General features: G+C 46.7%; 1 protein-coding gene across 2 annotated transcripts in view; it reads left to right on the top strand.

Moving 5' to 3' along the window:
* Positions 1 to 23,381, top strand: part of BCO1 (beta-carotene oxygenase 1) — a 296,080-nt gene that overhangs the window by 215,408 nt on the left and 57,291 nt on the right. For both annotated transcript variants that reach the window (XM_069607100.1, XM_069607101.1), the window contains exons 8-9: positions 1,672 to 1,777; positions 11,243 to 11,337. In XM_069607100.1, coding sequence (XP_069463201.1) covers positions 1,672 to 1,777; positions 11,243 to 11,337 — 201 coding nt within the window. The remainder of the gene's footprint in view (positions 1 to 1,671; positions 1,778 to 11,242; positions 11,338 to 23,381) is intronic.

Below are 23,381 nucleotides of genomic sequence, written 5' to 3'. Positions count from 1 at the left end.
CTCTTCGTAAATTGCAACTCTCCTGACCTCCAATAACTCTCACTTATAACCCTCCCCCACCAATATAACTCTCTCCAGACTATCCTACCCCACCAGTATAACTATCTACAGACCTTCTCCTCCAAGGGAGCTCTCTCCTAATGACAATCCTCTAAAATATCTCTCTTCGGTTGGTAACTCTTGTTAATATCTCCCTTCAATTGATAACTCTCTCTCTCTGCCTTCAACCCAGAACCAACTCTCTCCTTATGATACATTTCCTCCACTTACCAACATCTCTTCTGCTCATGATGAAAACCCTCTTTTTGTCCAAACCCCTCCATTCTCTGCTCTCCTCTCAGTCTCCTCTCACCCACCACTGCCCACCAAACTCCCTTCTAAAAATAACTCCCTGATTGATTGAAGGGGCTTCTTTTTATAGCAGGGCTTCTCCTCTTCATGGGTAGTGCTTAATAATATTGAGGAAACCTGTGTACTGCGGGCTGCACTGTTTTGGGATTGGGCCATGGGTTGGTGATCATCAGTAACTTTGAAATGTAAAGTATTTTCTTTAGAGACTTCCTTCCCTATGCAAGATGTTTGTGTCTATCTAATTAGTTTGAATGTCTTTAAGTGTATTCACCTTATAGGAAGAAGTGCCGCTAAAGTTTATGTGCATCCCCTCTGCCCTCTCCCTATGGTGTTCACTGGTAGTGGAAAGGGAGGTGGTGTTGGTGTGAGAGCCCATATAACATAACATAACAAGTGTATTTGTAGAGCGCACATTCACCCCCAGAGCAGCATCCTGGCACTATTGACAGATAACAGGTGTTTATTGTTACCCAACCTAATGGTAATCATGACTACCCCTTTGTGGTCATGCATATTAATATAAGCAATGGGACTATGAATGTCAATGTGCCTACCCCATTGCTGATACACATTGGCGTAGCCAGGATTGTCTAACAAGTGGGGCCTGAAGCTAAAGTAGTTGGGCCCACCGCAGTGACATGAAGATCTGTAAATGCCCACAGCACTGCTGAGCGGGCCTTTAAAGACTTTGGGTGGGCCTTGCCCGCTCAAGCCCTACCCTGTCTACGCCTCTGCTGATACTGCATATGCATGTAGGTGGCAAGGCAAGAACGCTCCTATAACTGCATCTCATGTGTTCCTGGATCTCTGTCGGTGGGGAAAGGATTTGAGCACTCCTGTGACCGCCCCGTAGAGGGCCCTGGAAGTCTGTTAGAGGGATAAAGATATGGGCACTCCTTTTACTGCCCCTTAGGGGGTCTCAGGTGTCTGTCGCAGTGGTAAGGTAATGAGTGCCCCCTGACTTGCCGCAAATAAAGTGTAAGAAAAGAGGAAATGCTCTGTTTAAAGTAATACATGACAGAGAATTGACACATAGTGACCACTTAGAAATGTAGCTACTTATCAGCTTCATACTAAATATGGTCACTCCCTTCAAGAAAGGAATATGAAAATCAGTCTTTGGAAACCCTGTCTCTGCTTATTACACATTTGCAATTTTCTTTTGGAATACTTTACGTCTATGGCATTACCTTCATCTGGTGTGGGGCACTGTTCTCAAATAATTCGAGTTAAGTAGCAACAAAGAGGGGTGATGAGGGATGTCAGGTTGGGTTGACAAAGTTAAAATAAATATTAACCTTGAGCTTTTTTTATTTTTAGAAGGCAGAAGTTGGAACCAACCTTATTAAACTTCCATCAACCACTGCTAAAGCAACGAAAGAAAAGGATGACAGCATTTACTGCCAGCCTGAAATATTATGTGAGGGTAAGAAGTCAGAGGTGGCCTTAAAAGCAAATGGATGAAAGAATGAGGGAGTCCAGGAATGTACATAGCACACTTTTACAAACTGAACGATTGCAAAGTGACAACCTAACAGTCTTGAGGTGTTGCAGGCTACAAACCACACACGTGGAACTGTCAAGGTCTGATCACAGCATGCTGCTAAATGTAGGAGAGATCAGAAACCATACCCTAAACAAGTTTACCAAAAAGCACAACCAAATCACCATATCCCTATTATAACATAATAAACAAAGTCGTCAAACAAAATGTTGAAGAAAATATTGCACTACCCAGGAATGACAATAGTGCTCGAAATTCCCATCCCTCTTGCTACAAAAACTGAACATAGACATCATTAAGACACTGGATATTATTGAACCAAATAAACAGAACAGATAAAAACCAAAACTAAAATCAATACAAATTGGTTAGATGAGAAACTGGCCTCCTTTAAAAGGACAGGTCCTAATCTAGAACACCCATGGAGGGAATCAAATTCACCTAATGACAAACTTGCGTGTACAATTCATAGCAGGAGCTAACATAGGAAAAAAACTATATTATGAAAACAGTATCTCGTCTGCACAATGAAAGACTAAGGAGGTTTTCAAAATTAACAATGAACTAATCTACTCGCAGCAAACTAATAATCAATGCATATCCTCAGTGGAACCGGCCAACTCTCTTGATAGGGCTTTCAGGTTAAAATTGCCAAAGTGCAAGCCATCACTGATCACTTGAAATAATCAGGCGGAGAAGCCCCCATCTGCCTAGGTTTATGGAACTGAACTCCATTGCAATGGAAGAGCTGGTTAATATCACTTAGAAATTGAACACAACCACTGCACAATCTGACCCATGCCCAGCCACCCTGATTAAGGTAAACATAGCTAGTCTGGTGGAACTACTGACTGAATTTGTTCAAACATCACTAACATCATGCAATATCGCAACGGCACTAAATGTTGTCATCATAACACCCCTCCTAAAAAGTTGATTGCAGTCCCAGAGATACCCAAAAACCAGAGACCTATATCTAACATTCCTTTCATCGCTAAAATCATGGAAAAGATTACTACCTCCCAACTGGTAACTCACAGTGAAGAGAAACTCCTACTGTATAAAAAACAGTTTGGGTTTCACACAAAGAGGTGTGAGGAAACAAGTCTCCTTTTCATGAAAGGAGAAATTCTGAAAGTACTTGACAGCAATACAACAACAGCCCAGAACTCCTTGATCTATCGGCTGCCTACAAAACAGTCAGCCATCAGACACTAATACTAAGATTATCATTTCAGATGGGATTAGATGGCAGTGCCTTGGAGTGGATCATTAGCTACTTTGAGGATCAATCCCTGCGTGTTAAAATGGGATAATTCAACTCAAACATGGACCCCTCAACTGGCTCCACGTTGCAAAAGACACATACAATCTACTGGATTACTTTCCAAATCCTCCATAACATTGCTCCTAAGTACCTGAACTCTTACATAAGGAAATATGTACCTACAAAACCTGTAAGATCATACGTTAACAACCTAACTAGATCCATGTTCAAAAGACTTAAAATGGAGGAATACGCCTGGCAGTATTAGGTCCAAAAATTGTGGACCTGCTTCTCCACAACCCTGAAACAGAATATAAACTCAAGAGGCTCAAAAGGAATGTGAAATTATGGCTCCAATAACAGAAGATCTAGCTCAGACTCATGTTTTCCTACGTACGTTAATCTGTTAATCTTCCGTTCACCAATGACTCCTATTCTTGACTCTACCACATTCACACCTTATGACACGCACACATTTAGGTATTACCCAGTGACCTCGGATTTGCATGTTTGACCCTGTGAAAGGTTACCTGTGCTGTTCCTACATACTTGTGTTTTATGTTTGTGATGATATAAATAACCTGCAAGCACAAGATGTTCTGTAGTCTGGGGTGCCTTAGCAAAAGCATCTACCACGCTATGTAACCCAACTATCAGCTCAGACCTCTGATACTGCCCCTAACTAGGCAGACTACTTAGGTATGTAACTTCATCCCATGCTTCTAATCTTGTATATATGTCACATATTTGTACTGTACCCACTGTCCTGTTTTTTTTGTGCCAGGCGTATTGACCCACGTGAGTAAGTGCATTAAAAAAACTCCAAAGCACATTAAAAAAAATAAGAATCAGTTCACTGATCGGCACATGTAGAAAACTGCCACAAAAGTCATAGTTAAATGTATGTTTTGATCCTGTAGGGCTAAACTCAGATAAACATGTGCTCTATTCTATGACTCATTGCAAAACTCAACAGGGAAACCTCTGCAGTTGTACAGCATAAACCAATTACAAGCGTTCAGATTTTTTAATTATTATTTAATTGTTTTTTTATAACACGCTTAATGCCTGAGTTGGGTTTCTAAGCGTGGATCCGGAATTCAAACCTCTGTTTCTCTGCATGATATTGTTTTTAAGACCAGCACGTTGCCCCTTGTTATCCTACGTTCTATGATGTCCCCTTCATTGAGCGGAGAGGACATACTGATAATGTCTCCACAAATGGCATTCGATGTCCTAATGAGGAACTCAAGGCATGGTGATGCAGCTTTTTCAAAACATCGAAGTTCTTGTTGTGTTTGGCTTCCTTAGGAAAGTATCCCAGTATTATGACCTCACTGCAGTGGATAATGGCAATTATATTCCACTGGTGAGACGTCATGGCAGGTGAATAAAGAATTGTGTCTGCACTTGGCAGAGTAGTCATCTCTGTGCCACAGACATGCTATGAGCATGGTATAGCGTTCTGACAGTGCTAGAGAAGAGTGTCTATCATAGTAACAGTGGAGATGTGAGACTTCCCAGAGAATGGGAGAAGCAAGGAGTCTGGCCCAGGCCATTAGACACCACTTCTTGTTGTCATGATGGGCCCGGGAGTGGTGCAAGGAGGGGGTGCAAGATCATCAAGGAGAGATGGGTGGAGGCTAGCTTCGCAAAAGTAGGCCATTTGTAATTGGAAATAGAGATGATAAAGAAGGTACATGTCTTACCTGACTATGAGTCCTGTGTGTCCTGGTGTCCTGTTCCTGGATGACACAGGCCTGCAGCGCCAGCATTGCAAGGAACCAATTCCACGCCAGAAAGAAGGAAGAGGGAATGCTGCGGGAATCTGAAAGTGTTTCAAGACATCAATAATTTTTGGGGCCTTTTTGGGGGTAGGAAGGAGTCCAAGTGAGGGTAAAGGGGAAGGATATTGGGTCAGAAGGAATTTTTGCCTTTTTGAGTAAGTGGGAGGGCCACACGAATGAGGTGAGGAATAGTACCAAAATGCTTTTGCTTTATCTGCATAAGTGTGGAAAGGCAAATGAGGGATGTTAGGCATGCTTGCCGAAAGCCTGTTTTTTAACTCCGTTTTTCCTACACATCCCTTTTGCCACCCCCCTGTTATCTGCACTCTTGGTTCATGGGGCAAGTTTAAGGGGCGGGGATGGGACTTTGTGGGCTATACACAACATAAACTGCAGCTGAGTTTCTATGGTATGTGCAATTCATTCCTTTGCAGGTTCCAAGTGACACAGACAATTTGAGCTTCGCTCTTGTCTATCATATGTCACTTGAAACCCCTGTGTGTGTAATATATTCCTGCTGTTCATAGTTAGCCATCTAAATTGCTGTATGTTTTACATCAGACTTATCCACTGCATGAAGGGTGCCCAAAATACCTGATTACATTTTGATTGTTGTTAACGCGTCTCTAAGTAAATGCAGCCACCCTGCATCTTTCTAAATATCCACCATTCCCACTGGCATTCCGTCATCTCTCCAATAATTCCTACACAGGCATCCATTGTTGAACCATACATAATAGAACATTGATGGAAAAGAAGGCTCTGAACTGCCTGTTCAAAAGCTAAGCTTATTTTCTCCAGAGTGCAGGGACAATCTCTGGACTCCGCATTTGTTTACTTTAATGAAATGTAATGTTTGCTCGGTTACACATTTGAAAATGTAGAACCCGCTCATTGCATATTGCCCACAGTTTGCAACGGTGCGAAAATTGAAGCCTATCAATTTGAAATATTGTTGCTGCTAACATAATAGGAAGTTCAGCAGACTGAGTGTGTCTTATACTTCGCTTTACGTTTCACATCCGAATAAAAGTGCTATTTTTGTGGGATGGGTTTTGGTCCCTGTTATGCAGACAGCAAAAACGGTGCAATACTGTTTTGTTCCTTGTTTGCTGTATTTTAAAACTTATGCAACAGCTCGAGGCTTCTGGGACAATGGTGATGGCATGCTTCGAATAATGAAATAGTGGTGGGGAAAGTGATAAATGGGTGACCGGTGATCCACTACCTGAGTTCTTGACAAAATACGGCAAGGCCAGCTTGGCATAGACAGACTGGGTATGAGGAAGCAAAAACCGAATGGCAGGAACTCTGGTCAGAATGCACATTGAAATACAGAGTCTCCCCAGAAGGTCTCCAGGGGGAAAAGCCACACACCACGTCCAGGGACTTGATTAAAATAACCAAAGGGACAGATCAAGTGGATGTGGTGGTGGCGGGTCATCAGGACAGTGCCACTTCCTATTATGGGGTAGCAATAAAATACCTATGCCTAAAAATGTACTCATACAGTGCCAACTGAATAATCAGCATTATAACACTCCTAATATTAAGATGACACAGCATAATGAGCAATTAGAGAAATTACACAGTGTTTTCTGACTTCATAAAAGGATACATATACATTCAGGTTCCAGAAAGTGTCTAACTGATATCATGCAGTTAGTCACAGGTGGGCTGTCTGTATCCCCCACTTTTGTGACCATCCATTTGGCTGAATTCCAATTAGCTACATTTGTATCACTTTTTTGCCACAAACTAAATAGATAGTGGGTTTGCCTTTAGCCAAAAAAAGTCCAGGAATCCTCATAGATCGGGGCTGTCCCTTCCTGAGAGTGGAAGGAGGCCTTGGCCTTCCTCCTTTCTAGGGATAGGGAGAGTAGAAAACAAATTTCACATTTTCCAACTGGCAGAAACTGAAAAGTATGGTAAACAGGATATGGGGGATGGACTGAGAGGCTAATCTGGAGCACTGGAAAATTCCAACCCCCTGAAAATAATGCAGGCCATAGAACAAAATGAGGTGAAGGTGTCCATATGAAGCAATGCAAATTAATAAAATGCTCTGAATGAAAGTTTCTGTTCTAACGTCCACCTGCACCTGGGACATCTACAATCTACTTATAAGTCACACTGTACAAATGGGTAGTCACCAGGGCCATATATGTTTGGTTTTCCCAGCTACGGCTGAAGGGGGCCGATGGCAATGAAAGAAAAAGTCCCATTGTAAGTATAGGGACTTTCACAAAATCGGCCTTTCCCTGTGGCTAACCAGGCCCCGGAGCACCTGTGTACTCAGTGCCCCTGGTAGTCACCCATTTATACTGCCCAAACATCTAACTCCACAGGGTGTAAGGGCACGCAGACTATGGGGGTCATTCCGACTTGGGCGGTAAGGGATACCGGGCACCGGTAAGGAGACTGGTGCCGGTAATCCCTTACCACCCAATTCCGAGGTCCCTTAGCGGGAGCCTCAAAGAACGTGTGGTCTGACCACATGTCCTTTACGGGTCCCGTTAAGGGACCAGGGCGCTAATAACGGGCCTGCTATTCGCGGGCCTGTTATTAGTGCCTTGCCCATTCCCATTGAGCCCTGTGGGGGCTCCAATGGGAATGGGGAATCGTTGGTTGAATGGGGACTTACCGGGTCCTCCAGGGTTGGAATGACCCGGTAAATCCCCATTGAACCAGACCGGACCCGGTTTGGAAGGCAGCCATGGTGCTAATAGCACCATGGCTACCGCACAATTCGGAATGACCCCCATCCCTTAGGCCAAAGTACCATTCTTTGCACCAGCCTCTATTTGGCAGGAATTACCCCCACATAATAAGATCTACATTACATTTTAAAGAAACCCTATGGGCCTCATTAAGAGTTTGGAGGTAGCCATGGAGCTATTAGCTCCATGGCTGCCTCCAAACAGGCCTCCTTTACCGGGTTCCTGCAATGGGGACTTATCGGGTTAGTCTGACATAGGAGGACCCGTTAAGTCCTCCTTGCAGGAACCATTCCCCATTCACATTTGAGCACCCATAGGGCTCAATGAGAATGGGGAGGGAGTTAACAACGGGCACATTATGGGCCTCATTCCGAGGTTGGTGCTAGTCATGGCGCTACTAGCGCCATGACTAGCACCATTACCAGTACCGAGTCCACCCTGGTTCAATGGGGACTTCCGGTCTAGTCCGACCTTTGCGGGACCGGTAAGTCCCCATTGAAAATACCACTCCTCATTCCCATTTTAGCCCCCATAGGGCTCAATGGGAATGGGGAGGGTGCTAATGATGGTACCGTAAATTACGGTACCGTTATTAGCTCTGAAGTCCCTTTGCAGGTCCCGTCCTTAACGCCTGCTAAAACCATGCGTTAAAGAAGGACCCGCAAAGGGACCTCGGAATAGGGCGCAAAGGGATTACCAGCACCGGTGTTATTACCGGTGCCCGGTATCCCTTTGTGCCCAGCTTATAATGAGGGCCTATGTGTGCCTCGTTGTTACCTCCCTCTTCCCCTCGCGGGACCCGGAAAGGACACCTGGTTTTACCAGGCGTCCGATCCAGGTGCCGCAAAGGGAACCTCGTAATCGGCCCTGATGCAATGAAGGGGGCTGGTCCCGTACCGGCGCCCTTCATTGCGTCAGCGCCAGGGTCGCATTTCATACTACACAGCCATCAAACATTGTGTGAAATTTGGCAAATGAGCACATGAGGGATAGTGGGAGGTTGCATTCGACAATGCAGCACAGCTGATTAGGCTTGGCTAAATTTTCCGTAAATTCTCCTGATGTCAAAGGTGCTCCTTTTTAGGATATTGAAGCAACATAATGTTTTAATTCCTCTTTGAGGAGATATAAAAATCACTATTCAGGGTGATGTCTAACACCTTTTAACTCGCTAAGCCTCTGGCTAAGAGTGGCAAGTATGCAGGCGATTTGCTGTGAGGAGCAATCGGGAGCCCTTTGCAAATGAGGCAAAGAGCAATACGACGAAGTGGCAGCAATTGGGATGTGCCAATTATGGACTTTTTCAACAAAATGCAGTGCACTGGCGAGGAGAAAAAATTTGGTACCCAAGCTGTGTTTGGGGTAGAAGAAGCAGAATGAGAAAACAGCAGCATGTTTGGAAAGATGCTAGGGCTCCTCAGGCTTTAGTGGCGGTAAGCAGAGTGGAACAGAAGAATGAGCCAGAGAAAAAGAGTTTTTTCTGGAAGAGTGTATGCCAGTGAAAATAACTTGCCAACAAGAGGACGAACAGAAAAGAAAGGAGGCACTCCCCAGAGGGAAGCATACACACTCAGGAAGGGCTTTTGGGAGGAAAATAGACATGGTGGATCTGTCTTGAGTTTACTTTCAGTATTTGCTGAAATGAAAGAGGAGCCAGGTAAGCCTCAGGAAGGCTCTATTGCACCTTTACAGGGGATTAGAGAAGTGACCAACCAGCTCAGCGGCATACACCTGCTCCCACTTTGCTCCATTATATAGTTCCCACTACTCATGAACTTGTTTAGTCAGCTCTGTCTACCCTAGTCTGCTCATTGTCCCATTATCAAAATGCAAAATCTGACGTAAGATACTTTTCTCAGTTTGTGGCAGTAGGCACTCAAACATGCTTGCATGGGATCTTAGGAAATCTCAGCCTCTCATGTAATCTATAGAAGCCGTTAAGACACACCTTTTCTTAGCACTTCGGTCCCAAACTCTCTCCCCCACCCACCACTTCTTGCCTCCCACCCTCATTCCTATTTCCTGCCTTCATACCGAGCTTAGGTGTAATCGTTGTGATTTCTGATGCTGCTGGGTCAGCTTTATCCATCTGCTCCACCTGTGGGAATTGTAGTGCCTAGATGAAGTTTAGTTTGCGGCCTGTGCTGTACAAAGGAATAAACAAGTCAACAAAACCAACAATCTCAAAGTTCCATAGCATGACCTACAGGTTCGCTGGAGAGGACAGTTGTAAAGGTAAAAGAGGTAACAAGCAGCCATGTCCAGGAGATTGAGAGCCAGGCAGCAGGCGTGTTGCTAGGTCTGGAAGAGATCTGGGGCTACGCTAATGTCGGGACTGTCGTGGCTTGTGGCTAGCTAGCTTTTAGGTTGTAGCCCCTGTGCTTCTTTCTGGGGCTACAACCAAAAGATCTGGGGCTTTCGAGCCTCAGCCCGCCCCTTCGCCCCCACCCCACAGATACGTCTCTGGCAGACAGGCTCAAGGGCATAAGTGATGGAGCATTAGATAGAAGTTTGGAGATGGGTGATCCATGAGATCATATGGAGGGCTGATTAATTATAGCATTTACAAGTGAGAAGAAATGACATTTTGAGTGTGAAATTCAGAAAGCTCATAGTATTGCTTTTATAAAAAATGTTAAGTGTTTTTTTAAGGAAATTACGTTGGTAATTTCCTATTGAGGGGAAGTTGTTTCCGAGCTGCAACCTAATCTCCGCCACTTCTAATGGCAACAAGATACACAATAGTAGTTTTGCTATGTCCCCCAATGCTCAGGATCAGACACGCTGTCTCCACCCGTAGAGTACTCGAAGGTCTGGACTCATAGAAAATATGGAGAATATAAAAAAAGCAAAGAAGGAACTTGGAACCCATCTGCTACTTTTTAGTGAAGAATGAAAGGGAAAAAGTAAGGTGGGATTTCATTGTCCGAATGGATCATCATTTGTCAAAGACACTTAAACCACATCAGAATTCAAGAGGACCTGAGTGCGCTAAAGTGATATCATAATAATCAGCTTTTTATTAAGTGATTGATGCTATAATCCTCCCATTTCTAAGGACTCTAATAATAGGTTTCATTATTACACAATCATTAGTACCTATGTATTGGCCTTGGAAGGATGAGTGAACTTTGCCTGAATTTAAATTGCAAAATGGCAGCTTGCCCAATGTCAAAGGCGAGCACTTTACCTGTTACCTTTCTGGAAACCCCTATTTATAGTATCCTCTCTCGACAATGATTCCAGCATGCCTAATAACAGGAGAGTGGTACAGCAATGAGCAACCTGCTTGTCTCTAGACTGCCTGGCAGATGTATGTGTTAGTGCCTCTACCACCCCAAAGGGGCAGTCATTTTGGGAGCCCTGGCAAGAGGGACTCCACAAGGTTAGTCACTGCGGTCATTAATGTTTTAAAAAAACATTATTTATCAACATCTGGAATGAGAAACAATGTGCAACATTATAGACACTTCGGTGTTTCCTTAATTGATTAAAACCACACTTTTATATAGATCTCACCCTCTATAGGATGATTGATAAACACATTTATATAATTGTAGAACTCTCCTCTAATGTTTCTGATGCTTGTGGATCATGTTTCCTTCCTGTGCAGGAATTGAATTACCTCGAATAAACTATGATTATAATGGGAAAAACTATCGGTATATATTTGCAGCACGTGTTGAGTGGAGGCCGATTCCAACGCAGGTAAGATACTTTCATGTCTACGTTGGCTGTTGTTTTGATGAACACTTTGCAACGGTTAAAAAAAAAACAAGATAAAGACAGGTCTTTTACTCCTCTGGACATAGCATTATCCTTTTAGTGAAAGCCTGTGCCCAGTTTATTGGTCTAATAAAACCTATTAGCGCATAAAGGTCGTTATTGACATCTTCGCAGAAAATCACATTTATTGAACTGTAGTAAGTAACTACTAATATAGATTGCATTCCAAGCTTTCTGAACTCAGACGCAGACAGGGGAATCAACTGAAATCCTTTCTTTCATTTATATTGCACCACATCACTTTAGAGCTGTTTTAATCTACTGAAATTCTGCTCTTTATTAATGTTGAAAATAGATTGTAGTTATAAGTTTTAAAATTGTATTAAGTTCCTCGGGGTCTTTTTAATCCATTGTGCTGTGTTTCACTAAGTTCTTGTGTTTTAATTCCATTTAAATCAGTGTTTGTCCTTTGTTCCGAGTCAGAACTACAAATCTCGTCTGATTTGTAGTCTGATCGCGCTATATCAGCTTTGGTCAGGCGCGTCTGGGCTAAGTGTCATGGCGCTGTGCGTTCTCTGTGGAAGAGATGGAAATGGCTCCACCTGGCAGTACCAACACGCATGGATCGTAACTCCCATCGACGGTCTAGTCTTTTCAAATATGGCGGATCGCTGTATTAAGCATACAGCATAGCAACGCTAAGGTGCGTTGCAGCCCAGTTAGTTCCTTTCTCCGGGTTCAGATGCTAGTGCCTATTTACCTGCTTTTCCATCCTCTGTTGCTATTTTCTTCCTGCTGGCTTTCCTTTTCCACCTGGATAGTGCTTGCTGCTGCCGCCTGCTTACCTTTTCCCTCTCTGGCTAACTTCCTATTTTTTTCTTGGTTGTATTAGCTCCCTTCGGATTTCTGAGCCGATACATGTTCACCGCTCTCTAGACCATCTCAAGAGCTAGCAAAGAAAATTAACTTCTCTGATAGTTTTTTTTTTCCAGCGGACGGTTTTTCCCCAACCTATCGGACTATCCTTTCTGCAACCTCTTGTGTTCAGCCGGTCACACTAGGCTGACACAGTGGCTGCGGGAGGGGATCGCACTTATCTCGTCAAGGAGAGTTCGTTTTTAAGGGAGAGGAAATTGGTAGGTAGGCGAGAGAGTAAGGTAAACAAACAGGGTTGTTACAGTCAAAAGCATTGTTGATAACAGTGAAACACAGCAGAGAAAAATCGAATTCGCCAACTGACGTTTTGTGGCATTGTTAGAAAGATATGTCAAGAATAATGGGCTGCAATCCTTATGTAGTTGAGAGGTACTAAATACGGCTCAATTCAGGGGTCAAGGTAAAAAAGAAGACAATCTTTAAGCCAGCGTGGTACCTAGTGTTATAATAAAATGGATACTGCTTGAGAAATTGTGAGCATATAAGGTGATGGAGGGCTGCACCTATGATGAATACTTTACCCTCAGAGCTGTACATTATTTATTTATTTACTTATGTTATTATATACAGGAGGAACACTGTTCCTTTGATCACAAAAGAATGTACTATTGATAAGAAATCGGATTTGATGAGAAGCAGTGAGCTTCTTTCAATGGGGTGAGTTTGAGGGACATTCTGACCTGGTTGTCGAGGTGAATAAATGGAACAGTCACCGGGGACAATATATAAGTAGACATACATAGATTAAGGACAATGAACATTGGACATTTTAAAGTGCAGGTAAGCAGTACGGCCAGCTGTGCTCGGGATGTGACCATGATGGGTGAAGTGCTAGAGTGGAGGCAGAGGAAGTGAGGGACAGAGGCAGGTTAGAGGCGAGAGAAAAATGTTAGCTAGCGGGAATATGAGAGGTAGGCTAAGAGGTTAACTCGGATGCGAGGAGGTAGGTGTTTAGTTTAGTTTTGAACAAATCTGTGTGGACTGTTTCTCGGATGTCCAGGGGAAGAGAATTCCATGCAAGTGGAGCAAGAAGAGAGAAGGAGCAGAAGCTAGAGAAAGCACAGGGAGGGCAAGGAGCCACAAGGGTAGTCGAGGAGGCAGAGTACAGATCACGAGAAGGCTTGTAGAGTTGGATAAAGGAGGCTAGATACAGTGGTACCTTACCGTGGATAGATGTGTGAACCAGGAGGAGACATTTAAATCTGGCCCTGTTTTGCATCGTCAGCCATCCAGCCTGGTGTTGGTACAAGAAAGTAGTTGTGAGGAGTTCAAAGAGAGTCCTGGTAGCGAAGTTCATGATCTTGTAGAGAGGACAGAAACCATAGTTGGGGAGACCAAAGAGGATGCTGGCACAGTAGTCCAGTTTAGAGAAGACAAGAGTGATTAAGAGATGATTGGCAGTGTTGAAAGGAGGGCGGTGCCTGATTTTCTGAATATTTAGGAGGTTGAGGTGAGCTGCTGTTCCCATTTTGGTGATGAAAGTAGAGAAGGTGTGAGAAGGGTCATAGACGACACTGATGTTTCTAGCTCAAGACAAGTAGGTGAGAGTGTCAGGTGGGAACTAGATAGACAAAGGAAGAGATGAGAGAGAGCTTCTGGCAGGGAAGAAGAACACCTCTGTTTTGGTAGAGTTTAACATCACAGAGTGCAAAGCCATCTACTATTTAAGGGCAGAGAGACAGTTTGAAAGTTTGATAGGGAGATCAGAGAAGAGCTCAGGAAAAGAGAAGAGGATTTGGGTGTCATTGGCGAAGAGTTGGTACGAGAACCCAAAGGAGAAGATTAGTGCCCCAAAAAGCACAGGTGTAGAGCGTAAAGAGGAGTGGACCCAAGACAGAGCCTTGTGGAACACCAACAGTTAGAGGAGTGAGTTGAGATGTGTTATTGCTCCAGGAGACAGAGAATTGGCAAAGTGCAAGGTACGATTCAATCCAGGCAAGGGCTTGATCGCAAATCCCAAGAAGAAAGACGGTATTAAGGAGAGCAGGGTGATCGACAGTATCAAAGGCATTAGACAGATCAAGAAGAATTAGAATATAAAATAAGTTGGAGGGCTTAGCAAAGGAGATGAAGTAGGACACATTCATGAGAACAGTTTCCATGGAGGGACAGTAGCAGAAATGTGCTTGTAGGGGGTCTCGAAGGTTGTGGATGTCTAACAAATTGGTAAGATGGTTGAACACAACCCTTTTCAAGCACTTTAGAGTAGTGCAGAAGGAGAGACACAGGGTGAAAGTTAGCCAGTAGGTTCTCGTCAGCCTTTTGCTTTGTTAGGAGAGGAATAACCGTGGCTGTTTGAAAACAGAGGGAAAGCTAGCAGAGTCGAGGGACAGGTTCAAGAGTTCAGCGAAGTGATCTGCAATGGGGATGCAATGATCAGCACAGAGAGGGAAGCTTCATAGAACAAGTTGATGTGGACAGCAGGGAAACAACAGCACAAGGCCTTCGCAATGGATGATCTACTGCAAAGTCCTGAGAAGGAGACTTTGCAAATTGCTAGCAGTATAGTGAATTCAAAACAGGACTTGTCCTTGGCCTCAAGCCCAGGGATTGTATCTCTCCAGGACTGAAATCTCTGTTCTGGCTCCCAGTGGCGGCGAGGATTAAGTTCAAAACCCTCTGCATTGTCCATAAGGCCACCTGGGATCTGGGGCCTGAATACCTTCAACTCTCTCTTCCTAAATATCTTCCTTCTCGAGCTCTTCGCTCATCCGCCTCCAACTCCCTCAGGTTCAGCCTCTTCTCCAAGCAACGAGTTGGTGGTAAATCTCTTTCATCTACTGGGGCTTCCCTCTAGAATAGCCTCCCTGCCTCTCTGAAACTTGAGGAGCACCATCTCCGGTTCCGGAAGCACCTCAAGACCTTCCTCTTTGCTTTTGCTTTCTCTCCTCTGCTCCCCTGCTGATCTCCTGGTTGAACCTGAAACTGCACTGGTTTACCTGGCTACCCTCTGATCTCGGGCCCAGGTCCCCTCCCCGCCATTTGCACTCCTGCACTGCCCCCCTGGCAACCCTTGCACAGAGGGACTGTTTCTGTATCCCTACAGCCCCCTACCAGTACTTGATACCTGATGTCGGCCCTTACCCTTCCACTTGCTACCAGCTGGCCACACTTTTTATTTATTGTCTTTATTTTATTTATTATTTATCTTATTTATTTTTTACGGTTATTTCATGTACTGCACTGCCCCCTCCTTCTTTCCCCCCTGCACCTCTCCCCTCCTACCCCCCTGCACTTGCACCATCTCAATGTCACCTGGCCTAGTAAGATCGCTGTCTCTGTGTTCCCTCTGTTCCCCTCCCTTGCCTCGTCGCGCCTTGAAACACTTCTGTATAGGCACATTATAAATGTCATATCATATCATATAGTCACAGGCTTTAGGGACTAAGATTGGTAATGAATGATGCTGGGTGTCTGGGGCAGCATAAAGCTGTCCTGTCTAAACTCAGGGGTGGGGGGGCAGACCAATAAAAGTACTGAACACATAAAGAATGTACTGATGGAGGCTGAGGACAATGTTACCTGCTGGGGATATAATCACAGAAGGGAGAAACTGCAGCACTTGATATGCGAATGCAGCCGGGTCAGAACCTTTTGGGGACAGCTGAATGCAGTGCTGAGGCTAGAGGTGAACTTTAAGTATGTGATTTTTAAAAAAATGTGTTTTATTTTATTTATTGGATATTTGTAAAGCACCTATACAAGAAATGGTGTTTCAAGATGCCACAAGACAAAAAGGGGGGCAAGGGGGGGGGGGGGAGAATGATAACAATAATGGTCCTACTAGTCCTTGTGACATTTGGATCGTGCAAGTGCAGTAACAAGAAGTGCCAGGAGGTGGGGTGCCGGTCTGCACGAAGTGCTAGGGTGGGAAGGGAAGTGCAGGGTAAAGAGGAGAGAGTGTACGTGAAAAAGGGGGTGGGGGAAGAGAGCCACAGGGACTAGGCAAGTGCTAAGGGGAGGGCAGGAGAGCAAGTGCCCGGGATTGCATGTGGTGCACGGGTGAGGGTCCACATGCTAAGTGCGAGCAGGGGGGTAGACTGTACAGGGGGGGTCTGGTGCCTTGTAGAACTCAGAGGGAAGCAGGCAGCCAATCACTGCGGCAGACAGGGGTGGTAGAAGGGTAGGGGGAGAGGGAAGGAAGAAGAAAAAAGGAGGATCTTGAGGAGTTTCCGGAACTTAAGGAGATCCGGCTCAAATCTGAGATTGACAGGGATACCATTCCCGAGGGAGGCTCCTGATTCTGTGGGACGATAATCTCCTGGATGAACTGTCGTACCCACAAAAATGATGATTTTTCAGGGCAGCAATGGTTGCCACAAAAGCAAATGAGGGGGAAATTGATCCAAGACCTGCTCGTGTTCTCTTTGATAGAGAGGGGCGTGATGAGAAGGCCAAAATCAAAGCTCACTATTCAAGAAGACATGGTCTTGCTTCCTAACGAACATGTGTAACAAAAGGGGTCATTGGAGACTAATAGTAGTTACTGAAGGTGATAAGAAAAGTCAGGGAGCCAGATTAAGGTAATTTTTGCGACTGGGAAGTCTTATTTCTTTCTATTAAATACGGCCGAAACAGGTGAGGGTGAGAGCTTTGCTATCTTACCCTGTTTTTATTATCACCTGTTTCTGGTATGGATAATGTTGACCCTTGACCTCCTATTCCCAACAGAATAAATGTTGTTAGTGCCTAGCTGAGGGGTGTGGGTGGAGAGGAGAGGGTGGCTTTCCAGCCATTCAGGAGGCTCAGAACGGGGTGTTTACCTCATAGTAAAGTCCCCGCTCCGAGCATCCTCGGAAGCGGGAGGCCGCCATCTTCCCCGTCGGGAATCAGGTAAGGGCGCCCATGTGCTCTCTTTCACTTCCTTCCCCCATTCCCCAACCCCAATTTCCGCATGGCCCACCCCACGCCACATACCTTGCTCCATTGTGCCTCCCCGGTGCCAGAAACACTCAGTGTTGCTAGCGCATCACTGTTGCAGCAATGTCTGCATGGGAAGGCAGAAGGGACTATGGGCCTCATCACGAGTTTGGCGGTAACCCTTAAATTCGGCGGTAACACTATCTGCGCTGGATTTAAGGGTCCGCCAGATCACGAGTACAAATACCACTGGCGCCATTACAGCCGGTGCAAGTAAAGCCGGCTGTAAAAGCGCCGGCTGTAAAAGCGCCAGTATCCATTCGCGCTATTACAGAGCAATCACAAGTCTGGCATAGGCGCTATTAGCGCCAGAAAAGCCGCAGATAATCCGCCGAAAATACCCCTAGCCAAATGCTGGAGGTAAAAGAACACAGGACACAGCAATAAGGGCCCAGGTGTAACCAATGCAAATCAGAGGCCTACAAAGGACCCACCCATGCACAACACACCCTCCCCAACACCATTCCATTAGCAGGAGCAGGGAGGAGACAGCAATAAGGGCCCAGGTGAAACCAATGCAAATCAGAGGCCTACAAAGGACCCACCCATGCACAACACACCCTCCCCAACACCATTACACCAGCAGGAGCAGGGAGGAGACAGGAATAAGGGCCCAGGTGAAACCAATGCAAATCAGAGGCCTACAAAGGACCCACCCATGTACCACACACCCTTCCCAACACCATTACACCAGCATGAGCAGAGAGGAGACAGCAATAAGGGCCCAGGGGAAACCAATGCAAATTAGAGGCCTACAAAAGACCCACCCATACCCAACACACACTTTCAAACACCATGCAGCCATTTGGAGCCGGGTGCCTTGATGTGGACATCTACCTGCTGCGCCTGGAGCTACATAGGCAAGCCAACCAGGCCAGGTCCCTGGGAGCGCAGGGGGTGTTGGGGATGAGGAGAAGGAGGAGGTGATCAGCACCAGGAAGGCGGCCAGCCATCCCCAGGCTCAGGCCAACACCCTGGGCCCTGACTGATGGCCAGTTGGTGACCGAGTATAGGCTGGACAGGGCAACCATCACCCAGTTGCTGGACACAATCCAAGGCTGACATCGGCAGCCGTATAGCTATCAGCACTGAAGTGCCCCCGCTCGTGAAGCTTGTGCCCGTGCTACAATTCCTCTGGACTGGCAGCTACCAACACACTGTTGCCATGATGCATGGCATGGCCCAGTCCACCTTCAGTGCCATGCTGGGACAGGTGCTGGATGCACTGCTGCTCCATATGAATGAGCACATTGCATTGCCAGCCACACAGGCACAGGTGAACCAGCTGAACGGTCAATTCCATGCCATTGCCCAAGTTCCGAATGTCATAGCAGCCCTGGACTGCACACATGTAGCACTAGTACTGCCCCAGGCACTTGAGGCAGCCTACAGAAACCAGAAAAATTACCATTCCATGAATGTGCAGATGACATGTAGCCCTGACCTCACGTTCAGCCACTGCTGTGCCCGCTATCGAGGATCCACCCACGACTCCATGGTCCTGCGCAACAGTACCCTGCCAGCGTACATGGAAAGGCACCGAGGCCAAAACACATGGATGCTAGGTGAGTACAAATGTAGTCCGTAATGCTTGTTAAATGACATCTGATGGGGCTGGACATACACAGTGAAATCCCTGCATGCCAGCAGGAGACATAGGCAGCACCAGCACTGCAACATTCCCATGAATGTACCTCGCACAAGAACCCTTGGACATGTTCAACACACCAGAACACACTCAGTCTGAATGGCAATGACATGTGGCAGCACAGTCACATATGGAAGCCCAACTACCACAAAGCCTCCTGTGTGTGTCGCAGTATTGCTTCTCACCCTGACACAGCAGAGACATCCCACCCTGGCCACCCGACAGTAATGTCAATGTTGCACGAAAGTAGGCACATCCACAAAAGCACTACACAAAACTAATTAGATTCACGACAATGTACATCCCTGAAACACTGACCCCTGATTGGCCAATCACATACCTGGAGAACTGTACATAATTGTGCCAATCACCAAACGCAACAGCAGCCAAAGGGAATGCCAATGACACATGGGCTAACAACATGTCACATGCGCAAGCAGATAGAAGGGTCCCCTCCTCCAGTGACAAGGGACAGAGTACAGTTACATTTAGTAACAGAGGCATTGCAAGTTAAGTAAGTACTCCATTGAATCAATGCTGCCCCTAGCACAGGACACACCACAATGTAAGTGACCATATGATAACTAGCCCACATGTAATACATGAGTGTGATGCACATAACAACTCACATATTCATAGATACACAGCTGCATGGCAAGCTCACACCATGTATGTCCCGGAAGGCAAAGGGTGGATGCCAACATTGCAATGAGATAGCATGACCTCCACAACACAAACTTGATCCTGCTGCCAATGTCACTGATGACTGAGCCTTGTGCACCCACTGAACCTACCTTGTCCTCATACCTGCATTCTCTCCCCTGCAGGTGATTCTGGATAACCCCAGTACACATGGCTCATGACCCCTGTGCGTCATCCACACACTGCAGCTGAGCAGGCATACAACATTGCCCATGGACGTACATGCATCTGCGTGGAGAGGGCATTTGGACTGCTGAAGGCACGCTTCCGGTGCCTAGACCGTACAGGAGGGGCATTGATCTATGCACCTGAAAAAAGTTGGCAAAATCGTACTTACATGTGCCATGCTGCACAGCATTTGCTGTCGCAGGAATGTGCCACTGCCCCCCCGATGCTCATGTGCAGCCACCTGAGGATGGGAGTGAAGATGATGATGTGCCAGAAGGTGTTGCACGTGTACACAGGAATGGGGTGAGGGAGGGGAGGTTGGCCAGACAGGTCTTGATTGAGAATTATTTTTGATACGGCTGATGGCTACATTTTACACATATCACTTGAACATTAAAGAGAGTTTAAACACAATCATGACTGTCCATGCTTTGTATGAATTTTGAACGTTATTTATTTAATCAATGACAATCCACCCCTTCCACCAGTGAACACCCAGCACACTAGTCCCCCTGCCCCCAGTGAACACCCAGCACACAATACCCCCTCCCCCCAGTTAACTCCCCACAACAGTGCAGGTAGGTGCATGTTCTCAGGGCACCCACAACAATGCCATGTCCATCTATGATGGTCGCGGGTGCTTTCCATGTCCTGGGCCCTCTGGTGTGTGGGATCTCAGGTGGCGCAATGAACAGCGCCTAGGTGAAGTCTCAAGGGATCCCTCCGTGGGTATAGTGGAGGTTGATGGGACTGACCCGGTGACCTGCAGCTGCTGGCGGAGAAGGTTGTTTGATTCCCTTGTCTGCTCAGCTAGTGCAGATACTGCCTCGCACAACTCCCGTACCCTTTGGCCGAAACCTGTCAGGGCTGAGGTGCATTGCTCCACCACTCTCCGGGTGCGTGCGTTGTCTCGGGCCATGTACTTGCAGCCATGCCGTATGGATCCGCTGATGGCCTTGATGTGCCGGCTGTGCACTTTGGCCATGGACTCCACTTTTGCCTGTTTGGCCTCAATTATGTCCAGAAGTCCCATCACAGCTGCTTCCGTGACGAAAGTTACCCCTGTGCGGCGGGTACCGGCCTGGCAGTTGTGCACTGCTGGGGGGGGCTGCATGGGGATATGTTGGCAGCTTGGATGGGGCTGCTGTGGTCTGAGTGCCGGTCTTCTGGGGTGCCATATCATGGTGTGTCAATATCAGGCTCTGGCGTGCGGACATGACGCACATGCACACGTGGGATTTGTTCTCCCTGTGTGAGTGGCCCTCGGCTCCCCTGTGGTTTGGCCATCCCTTCGGTGTCGCTGCATCTGGGGGGAATGCAACATTCCTGCCTGAGGCACAGCTGGAGGTGTCTGTCCCTCATCGGGCTCTGACCCACAGGTGACTCCCTCTGCAATGAGAGTCTGCATGATGGGTTGGGGTGAGGTAGGCACTGCAGTGTGGTGATGTGGGATGGGTCCGGCGTCGGTTTGCTTCCGGGCGGCCCCTTTGCGGGGTGGTGGTGCTGGTCGAGGTGCGCTGCCTCGGGCGCTGTGATGAAGTGGCATCCTCACCGTCATCGTCATCCCGTGGCGATCGCTGTGTGCCTGTGGGGTACATAGCCTGTGGATTGAGTTCAGGGCAGCCTACAATAGTATCATGCAGTTCATGGCATCAAGTGGGATTGTAGGCAGTAGCAATTATGCATGGCACCTGCATTGTGTTCAATCCCCATGTCGTGATTGGTGGAATGTGTCAGTGTGGAGGAACACTGCACGGAAATATTTGTGTGTCATTATCACATGCGTGATGGGGATGCACCATGCGTCCTGGGGGTTTATTCATGCACACTCACATTCTACGTATCTGTGCCATGGCAATGGATGTCTGTCCCCTGGCCCTTGTATTGATGCAGTGCACGTACAGGGGAGTGTAGTGGGCACTACGGTTCGGTGGTTCAAAGGCTCAGTTATGGGTGTCTGCAGTGCCTCACACACATTTCATGCACATTCATTCACTCATGGTCTGCATGTGTGGTCCTTTCAGATGCATGCATTTGGGGTGGGACTCACTTGCAGCCGGCTGGATACCAATGCCAGCCTCCGCTCCACCAACTCCCTCTATGGTGCCTATGTCGATTAGCGCAGTCATCTTCCCCTCCCAGGGCGTGAGCTCGGGTGGTGGTGGCCCTCCTCCAGTGCCCCTACTTGCACTCCTGTATGCCGCGTACTCTGACACGGAAGTCATTGAGGCGCTTGCGACAGTCCACCCCATCCCGGGGCACGCGCGCCCACTGCAGACACCCTCTGGCTGATGTCTGCCAGATCTGTGCACGACGCTGCCCGTTTGTCTTGCGCTGCTGCAATTCATCATGGTGGGTCTCTGCCTCCTACACAAGTACGGCCAGCTCCTGGTCACTGAATTTGGGTTTCCTGACGCTGTCCACGGCTGACTTGTCCCTAGTGCGCTCCTGTGACATATTTCACTCTTCCTAGGGGTGGATGGCTTGCAGGGGCTGTGATATCCGACGGATTGTGAGTTTCAAAATGGCCGCCGCTTTGTTTCCCGCTCCGGGGTTGACGCATTTCCCGCACGCTAATAGCACGCGCTTATGGCGTGCCCTATTACCGCGTGATGGCGGAAGCGCACTGTGTGCTGGAATTGCGGGTTCTTGGCCCATTTTTACGTCATGCACTATTTGCGCTAACACCATGTCCCTGTGCGCGTGCACGCAAACTCGTGATCTGGCGGACTATCGGCCGGGGGCTTGGCATTAGCGCTAATACCGCTCAACGGGAAAACCGGCGGATTACCGCCCAGCTCGTGATGAGGCCCATTGTGTAGTTCCCTTCTTCCGAATCAATGGCGACCATCTTGTAGTTTTTTCAAGCCTGCCATTTCTCAAATTGAAAAAATATATATTAGCATCCAGATATAACATGCCAGGATGCTAATCGCAACAAACCCCTCCGGGTGAGGTAGCCTGGCTGTAAGAGCAGATAGCTGATTGTGAGGCAGGAAGGCCCCAGCTGAAAGTGCCCAAACTGAAATGCATGTAAATGCTCCATTTTGTAGCCTGTTTGTGAGAACATCCAATACTGGCTCATAAAGAAATGCATGCATTGCTTCATTATCTGATCTGCCAGAACTACACTGTTTTGGCAAATGAGTTGCAAGAATTAAACTCCTGTGTGCTCTCCTGATTTTCAAGCTGGGCACGCCGATATCTTACATACAGAATATGTGCTGTTATGGCAGTGTTCCAGGGTGCGACAGAATAGAAACAGAGAACTGATAAGAGTGTTTTCAAATGTCCTACTCCGAGATTGTGGTGCACTTGAAGTCCCATGGGTGCAAGGTCAATATTTTTTCGCGAATAACAGCTTCCTATCTCTGCTGTGTTATCTGGAATGGCGCTCTGAATTGCATGACAAAAATGAACTTTGTTCATGCCAGAAAGCGTCATGTTTGCTCTTTGATGTGTTATGATTAACACAGACTTGGCTTATCACCTCCTCCAACCCTACTATAGCCAGCTTAGTCGCTGTGGAGTATAGGTCTTCAGTGGTTTCACCTACATATTTTTGACAGTAAACAGATTTATCGAGTTAACAGGTCTAAAAATGTCATGTTGCAAGGTACTAGCCAAATATAAATAGTCACTCATCCACTCA

The sequence above is a fragment of the Ambystoma mexicanum genome, chromosome 1p, assembly GCF_040938575.1.
Source record: "Ambystoma mexicanum isolate Mex_15411 chromosome 1p, UKY_AmexF1_1, whole genome shotgun sequence".
In the NCBI taxonomy this organism is placed as follows: Eukaryota; Metazoa; Chordata; class Amphibia; order Caudata; family Ambystomatidae; genus Ambystoma; species Ambystoma mexicanum.
This window is presented reverse-complemented; position numbering and strand designations above follow the sequence as displayed.